This window comes from Ipomoea nil, unplaced genomic scaffold (assembly GCF_001879475.1).
Source record: "Ipomoea nil cultivar Tokyo-kokei standard unplaced genomic scaffold, Asagao_1.1 scaffold0146, whole genome shotgun sequence".
Lineage (NCBI taxonomy): Eukaryota > Viridiplantae > Streptophyta > Magnoliopsida > Solanales > Convolvulaceae > Ipomoea > Ipomoea nil.
In genome coordinates, this window is record NW_017616574.1 from 935,459 (window position 1) to 943,912 (window position 8,454).

The 8,454-nt window shown below is 37.1% G+C and overlaps 1 protein-coding gene across 1 annotated transcript; it reads left to right on the forward strand.

Moving 5' to 3' along the window:
- Nucleotides 1-3,064: 3,064 nt before the first annotated feature.
- Nucleotides 3,065-7,365, forward strand: LOC109174640 (putative respiratory burst oxidase homolog protein H). The gene is made up of 14 exons (XM_019323911.1): nucleotides 3,065-3,231; nucleotides 3,357-3,519; nucleotides 3,782-3,830; nucleotides 3,904-4,017; nucleotides 4,283-5,089; nucleotides 5,165-5,257; nucleotides 5,346-5,461; nucleotides 5,535-5,637; nucleotides 5,707-5,798; nucleotides 5,888-6,035; nucleotides 6,127-6,258; nucleotides 6,875-7,003; nucleotides 7,084-7,162; nucleotides 7,255-7,365. The coding sequence occupies exons 1-14, from the start codon at nucleotides 3,075-3,077 to the stop codon at nucleotides 7,362-7,364; spliced, it is 2,292 nt and encodes a 763-aa protein (XP_019179456.1). The 5' UTR covers nucleotides 3,065-3,074; the 3' UTR covers nucleotide 7,365.
- Nucleotides 7,366-8,454: the final 1,089 nt, after the last annotated feature.

Sequence of the window (8,454 nt, forward strand, 5' to 3'; positions counted from 1 at the left end):
CTCAAACAAACTATACAAAACTTAAGACTAGAACCTTAGAGAAGGGAAGAGAGCTAGAAGAAATGAAAAAGGCTAGGATTGAATGAAGAAGGATGATGAAACTTACTGTGTTCCCTCTTGATCTTGCAGAGCTCAAAATGTGAGAAGCAAAGAGTGGAATCAAGAGGCAAATGTCTGATAGAGTTCTCATTTATAGAGGCACAAAACCCTAGGATGATCTCTCATGATTGGTGGAGGGTATAAAGGTAAAGCTTGGCTAAAAGTTTGCATCAGGCAAAGTTTTGGATGGCTTGTGGTCCACCATGCTTCATGAACCAAGGACTAGAATTGAGATTTAAAATAGTTTGGGGTTGAAAATGAATTTCTCAAAATGACTTCTCGATAAACACTTGTTTTAGGCTTCTCAGATTTCTCCCGGTTTCACTCAGAATTGTTTTTCAGTTCAAAACTTGGTACGCAATGTACCCGACAATCTAGGATTTTAGATTTAAGTCATGACTTGGTGTTGAATTTATTTAAAAGTGGCTCAAAATAATTTATTCAAATACCGATTTCATCGCAAAAAATTTTATAGAGTGAAAAATGGCTATTTTGGAATTTCTTAAAACCGAATTTATAAAATTAAATTTTGGGTTGTCACAATGACCCTTTGCTAGCTTTGATCAAACAGTGAAGGATATGGCGACTTCATAATTGACCCCTATCTCAATGATTGTCAACCGATAGAACTGAAGCTGAAGGCTTCGTGCCACTTTGTATTGGTGTACAAAATACTTGGTGGGAACCTCCTTGGAGTTAAGGAAAAGAGTGGAGTACGAAAGTTCTTCCGAACCACTATAAAAATCTCTCTTGCATTCTACATTCATTTTTGTTACTTCTAATGTGCAACTAATCCATACTTACACACACTAATACTTAAAATTGTCAAACTTAACTATCCATTTTATTAGGCAAGCTCAAAGACTTCTGTTGCAAGGAAACTCCGTTTTTTAGCTTTGATTTATAAATTCAAACTCACTTAGAATAGACTCAAAAAGGTTTTTACAACTATTTGTGGTACTGCTCGAACTACCATTCGGACTATCAACTACTCGGTGGTGTTGACTATTCGGTTTGACCAAATAGTTGACTATTCAAATATTTGTGGTACTGCTCGAACTACCATTCTTGGGTACTAGTCGAAGTACTCTTCGGAATACCGTTCTGGTAGTGTTAATTATGATCAGTTAGGAATTAATTATGAATTAATTCCAATTTATTTTTTAGAATTAAACTCCATAATAAAGTTGATGTTTGATGAGCATATTTTATACCTTGATTTAAATAAGATTTTATAGGTTAATTTTACTATTTATATTTTATATTTTATCAATTTAGTTTATTTTGTTATATTAGGATTAAAGAACTTAGTTAATGAATTTAAGTCTAATTAAGCTTATTTGTCATTATAACTTATATAAATATAAGTTGCGTGGGTCGTTAGGTAATTAAATAAAATATTTGTTAATGTTATGGGGATTATATATCTAAAATTATTTCAAATGTTAATGTCATTATTTATTGCTATTTATTTCTCTTCTCCTATATAAGCTTGGTGTTGGGCAGAATTGTTTGAGCGATTTTGAACTCTCAAAATCTGAGTTTCTCTATCTTCCTCTCTCAACTCTCCTCTTACACGAAAATTGTGCCAACATTTTATTAAAAAAGGAATCGAAGTGCTCGCCTGTTGTTCTTGTTCGCTGGACTTTTTGTTTGAGTGCTCAAGCATTAAGTCGTAATCCGTTTGATTCTGGGGGACTGACACTACAACATTCCTAGCACCCTCGGGAGGTAGCGAATCGATTTTAAGAAAAGTGTGAAGCACGCACGACTCAGATTTTCTTTTTTCTTCTTGTTGAGTTTAAATCTCAAATTTTAAAATCCTTTTTTCGTATTTATTTATTTTATATAAATAAATTCTTTGTTTCATACCAAGTTTGGTGGAATTAATTTTTTATAAATTAAATTCCTTATTGTTTTGGTTTCGTACCAAAAAAGATTAGAATTAATTTTCTAAATTAAATTTCATTTTGTGTATCGACTTATTCATCACCAATAAATACTTCCAATAGCAATGGATGTCCTTCTCTTCTAAGAGATGATCTTTTTTTTTTTAATCTATTAACATATTACATATATAAAATAAGGAAGAAGTATCAATTAAGGAATACATAATTAGGTTTTCAAAAAGAAAAAAAAAAGGAATACATAATTAGTAAATCCCTAATTACATGCTCTATGAAATAAGCAAAAAAATACATAATCAGTTAATCCATAATTATATGTTTCCTTAAATTTTGCTATATTTGAATGATTATTTGATTACTTTCATTTCATTTCTGATTTATATCATATCACCGAGGACAGTCAAAGAAAAAAAACATTCCATGCCTTATTGCCTTGTTGATGATGTGGAAGGAGAAAACCCACATCAGAATGCTGTTAGTATAAGTATTCAATACATTGGTTCAAATTTTAACTTCTTAATAATAATATTAGTGTTCCTAAGTTTTGCATGATAAAATTAATGAACCAAATTCAAGATGAGCCTTCGGTTGAACGAGTTTAACAAACTGATACAATATTTGACTGGAGAAGAAAAACCAAACCAACCAAGACAAAGGTGACCTGTCGTCACAACCAGATTCCATCCATGTCAGAAGAAAAGGAACCCTTCTCCATGACAAAACACATTAACAAACTGGGTTTCCCTCCTTCCTCCATTCTTCTATATCATCTCCTAATCCACCCTGCAAATCTTCTTCACAAACCTGCAATTAGAGCAATCTTTTTTTGTGTCAGCAATTCACAACAAGGAGGGGAAGAGGGCCGGGAAGCCAACGGGATCCTATGATAACGCACAATTAAGGAGAGCCAGAGGGAAATCAATGGGAAACGGCGAGGCTGAAAGTGTGTCCGATGTCCTGCTAGATAATAATGGTGAGGCGGCAGGAGCTAGAACAGAATCATCTTTGAGGATGACTGCTGCAGGCATGATGAAGAGGAGGACGGGGTCGGAGCCAAAACTGGACAGGATGAACTCTGGGGCAGGCAGAGGGTTCAAGGGCATAAGGTTTCTTGAAAGGTCTGCCTCGGGGAAGGAGGCGGAGTCCTGGAGAACGATAGAGACACGTTTCCATGAAAATGCAGAAGGTGGGAGGCTCTGCAGACACAAATTTGGGGCCTGCATTGGTATGTTACGTTAGTTTCTTGAATTCTTGTCATCAGCTTGCATGCATTGCATGATTATTTTGTGTTTGTTGAGAAAAAGAGAGCTAATAAGGTTTCCATGCATGCGGTTTTGAATTGCCTGGAAGGAATGGGAGACAGCAAGGAGTTTGCAGCTGAATTGTTTGATGCCTTGGCAAGGCGCAGGAAGATTGAAGCAGAAAATGGGATAACTATAGATGAAATGAAGAAGTTTTGGGAAGACATGACAAACCAAGATCTTGATATACGCCTCCATATTTTCTTTGAAATGTAAGGAATTACCTGCATTTAGTGTTGATTTAGTAACCACAAGGTTACATGTTCTACTTCCAATCAGAGCGGTCTATTGACCTTCTTGGTTTTAGCCAGTTAAAGCCGGTTAGCAATGGGCAACCTATGCTGGTTTACCTCCTTGTAGTCCTTTGCCAGCTAAAGTTACAAGACAGTTTACCTAGCGCACACCATCTGATAGTGATTGCGGGTTTTCCTTTTCTGACTGACTTAGGGGACTAAATTTAGTAAATCTGTGCAGGTGTGACAAGAATGGTGATGGAATGTTATCAGAAGATGAGGTTAGAGAGGTGAGAAAAGTTTGTTTGTGAATTCTATTCCCCTCCCTGGTTTTCTTTTCTGAACCTGTTATTGTGGAAAAAGGTCCTAGTGATGAGTGCCTCAGCCAACAAACTCTCAAACTTCAAGGAAAATGCCGGGGTGTATGCTTCTTTAATCATGGAAGAGCTTGATCCTGATCAAAAAGGATACATAGAGGTGAGTTTCCACATAATGATTCTATTAGAATTGAACCTAATAGTCGCAGTGTGAGAATTACATTTACCATGGTGTATTCCTTGAGGACACCGAACCACTGGTCCTCCCACCTAATGGGTCGATGAGCATTCCACTATTTTGTCGGGGTGGAGTGTGGGTCTCGTGCGGGTTAGAAGATTTTGCCTTTTGCGGGCAAGATAATGATTGTAATACTGCAACTCAGCTTTCTTCATCTTCTTAATTAAGCATCTTCCAAATGAAACAGATGTGGCAACTTGAAACTCTGCTAAATGGAGTTGTGGGAAAAGGAGAAGGGAAACAGAATTTGAAGAGAACATTCTCACTGACCAGAACCATGATCCCAAAACAATACAGAAACCCAGTGAAGAAATTCATGTCCCTGGCAAGAGAGAAAATCCTGGAAAACTGGAAAAGAATATGGGTCCTTACACTCTGGCTGTGCATCAACCTCACACTCTTTGCCTGGAAATTCCAGTATTTCAAGAACCACCCAGCCTTCCAAATCATGGGCTACTGTCTCCCCTCAGCTAAAGGCGCCGCGGAGACCCTGAAATTCAACATGGCTCTCATCCTCGTCCCGGTCTGCAGAAGAACTCTCACCACCCTCAGGGAATCATTCCTCGGTGCCATAATCCCCTTCGATGATAACATCAGCTTCCACAAGATCATCTCCCTGGGAATCGTAATAGCAGCCTTTGTTCATGCATCAATGCACACAGGCTGCAATTTTGTCAGAATCGTCTCAAGCCCGGAGGATAAATACAGGGAAATTCTTGGCCATTTTGTTGGTTATCAGCAGCCTAGTTACTATGACCTGATGGAATCATTCCCCAGCATAACAGGCATCGTGATCACGGTTCTAATGGCATTTATCTTCACTTTGGCAATGCATTCTTTCCGGAAGAACGTCATCAAACTCCCACCACCCCTCCACCATTTAGCAGGGTTTAACGCTTTCTGGTATGCCCACCATCTGCTCATACTAGTCTACATCGTCCTCATCTTCCATAGCTACTTCATATTCCTCACAGAACAATGGTACAAGAAGACGGTACGTGTAAATTTCTCGTTTCTCTGATCATAAAATTTTTTTGTGTCAGTCTAACATATTAACAATTCTCTGCAGACATGGATGTACCTTTTGGTGCCAGTGCTAGCATATGCCAGTGAAAGGGTTTTCCTTTCCTATGAAAACAACCATCATGTGAATGTCATAAAGGTTGTATATATATAGCTTGCAAACATTTTTCATAGTTTATCAGAGAAAAAACACCATATTTAATCTGAGCTCTTTGTTTCTTTTACAGGCAGTTATATATACAGGAAATGTGTTAGCACTGTACATGAGTAAACCTCCAACATTCAAGTATAAGAGTGGGATGTACCTCTTTGTTAAATGCCGGGATATATCCAGCTTCGAATGGTAAGAATTTTAGCTCACCCGAACTGCAATTCTTTGCCTCTATGCTAACTAAACCTCCCCCGGGCTCTTCCAGGCACCCGTTCTCAATCACTTCTGCACCAGACGACGACTACTTAAGTGTGCATATTCGCACCCTTGGAGACTGGACTACAGAGCTGAAAAGCAGATTTTCAAAGGTGATATAAATATGGCAAATAAATTTGGGAATTTTTTGTTCTTATGAGTCTTAAAGCTGGGAAATGCAGGCATGTGAACCACAGTTTGCAAAGCCAAGAAAGGGGAATCTTGTGAGAATGGAAACGATGGGATATTCGGATGCTCGGAAGTCACATACAGTGTAAGAAATCGAGTTCGAATTGGTAGTGATATATATTCACACCTTCTTTAATTTCAGCAACACAATTAACACTACAATACCTTTGACAGATTCCCAGAGATTATAATAAAAGGACCCTTTGGTGCACCAGCTCAGGACTACAAGAACTATGACATTCTTTTGCTGATTGGCTTAGGGATTGGAGCAACACCTTTCATCAGCATTATAAAAGATATATTAAACAATGAATCTGTTGCTGTAAGTGTGAAAATTAAACTAGCATTTAGCTCATCAAGGAGGTGTACAAACATAATCAAATTAAGTATTGCAGGGCCAGCAAAATGGGGAGTCCAGACTGGGGGACACACCGCCTGAAAGGACATATCCTCACAGGGCTTATTTCTACTGGGTGACAAGGGAACAAGGGTCATTTGAATGGTTCAAAGGTGTCATGGATGACATAGCTGAGCAAGACCAAAATGTAAGTTTTAGTTCCATGCCATTCTCACTTTCAATATGATTTGAGTGAGGAATGAGGAGGAAACCCACGACCACTATTTGAAGGTGTACACTACCTAAACTCCGTCTTGTGACCCTAGCCAACCAGTAAAGGACCACAAGGAGGTAAACCAACTTAGGTAGTCCACGGCTGCCTACTCGAAGGTGTACATTGAAAACCCCGTCTTGTGATCCTAACCTGCTACACACATGGAAGTAAACCAATCTAGGTTGTCCGTAGCCGCCTACTCAAAGGTGTGCACCTAGTAAACCCTACCTTGTGACCCTAGTCGGCTGGCAAAGGACCATAATGAGGTAAACCAACATAGGTTGGCTCTTACTCGAAGGTGTGCACTCGACAAAGGACCACAAGATGTGCATTGGGTAGACTCCCGCCTTGTGACCTTAACCGGTCGGCGAAGAACCACAAGAAGATAAAACCAACTTATAGTTGACTGGCTCAAACCAAGAAAGCCAATAAGTTGTTTCAGCTGGAAATCAAATTTGTATCCTTGTAATTTCCAAGTCAAAAGTATGATGAACTTAGCTAAGGTTACCCCGTTGTTTATAAACTAAGATTGTGTAAATTTGGCATGCAGCAAATTATAGAAATGCACAACTATTTAACTAGTATGTATAAAGAAGGAGATGCTCGTTCTGCACTCATTACAATGGTGCAGGCCCTACAACACGCAAAAACTGGACTTGATGTTGTGTCAGAAAGCCGGGTAAGTAGCTGGCCTATATATATTAACCCACCCAGGCCACCTTTAAGATTTGAACATTATTGTCTCATCTTTTTTAACAGATAAGAACACACTTTGCTAGACCAGACTGGAAAAAGGTGTTCTCTCAAATGGCAGCTGTACATCCCAATTCTAGTATTGGTAAGCCTAATGCCACTAAAACATCCTCTTTCTGCTTCTGGTTTTTGACATTATTGTTGTCTAATTCATCATGCATGGAAACTGCACTGCAGGTGTGTTCTATTGCGGGAGCCCTGCGCTTACAAGCCAACTACTGGGGTTGTGCCAACACTTCAGCTTAAATTCATCAACCCACTTCGATTTCCATAAGGAAAATTTCTAAGTTGAATTGAATTGGGTTACAAATTAAATGTAAACTATTTTTTTGGGTCTTTTTCCTCTTTCAATTCTCAGCTGTAGGAATGAACTCGGCATGAACTGATACTATCCCCAGTTCATCCATTTTGTACAGCTCCATCACTCACATTTTTTTTATTTGTAATTAAAACCATAGCCGGTCAAGATTAGCGGGTAATAGGTAGAATTAAAATTCAAACTTTACATACTTATATTTCTCTATTTACAAATATTATATTTGCATGTTTTTCTTATGTTTCGTATCTTGTTTCTTTGTATATATTATATTTTTTGGATTCATCTTATTTTTATATTAGCTAGGTTGAAGCTAGCAAAGGAACCCCTTTTCTTTTGAGTAACGATGAAAATTATAATCATTATTCATAGTAGTGTACATTTGATAAACTTTATTTTTGTGTAATAATTTTTAAAGCATATCAAAAAGATAAATTCAGTAAGTAAGTAGACCATGTGTCACAGACTCACAGTCAAGAAGGTTTTAACCAATTGGTTTGTTCACATACTTCATAGTACCCACCACTAGTCCACTACACAAGCTATGCTACACCATTTTAGATCCTACATAGAAAAGTAAATTGTCAAATAGGAGATACCATGTATGCTCTATTTGGCAGAGCTTATTTAGAAACTTATATCTTATTTTAAGATACTAATAAAGCTATAAGCTCTGTTTGATAATATTCATAAATGAGCTTGTAGCTTAAAATAAGAGTTTATTTTGGAATGCTACCTTAAGTAGCGTTTCAAAATAAGCTAGTAGCATCCTAACTTTTTTTCCATCTTTGTCCTTATTACTTTAAAAAATAACATCATTTACCCTTCCCAATTAAAATCCTTTTATGTTTTCCTTTATCCGCAACTTTCACAGTAATTATTATTATTATTATTATTATTATTATTATTATTATTATTATATGAAGGAGATTTGCAACAATATTGCTACTTCATTATGTGATGCTAGATCATGATTATGCTAATAATTTTATTTCAAAATGTTAATTTTTTTTTGAAGACAAAATGTTAAATTTTAATATGTAAATAAATTAATTTAAATT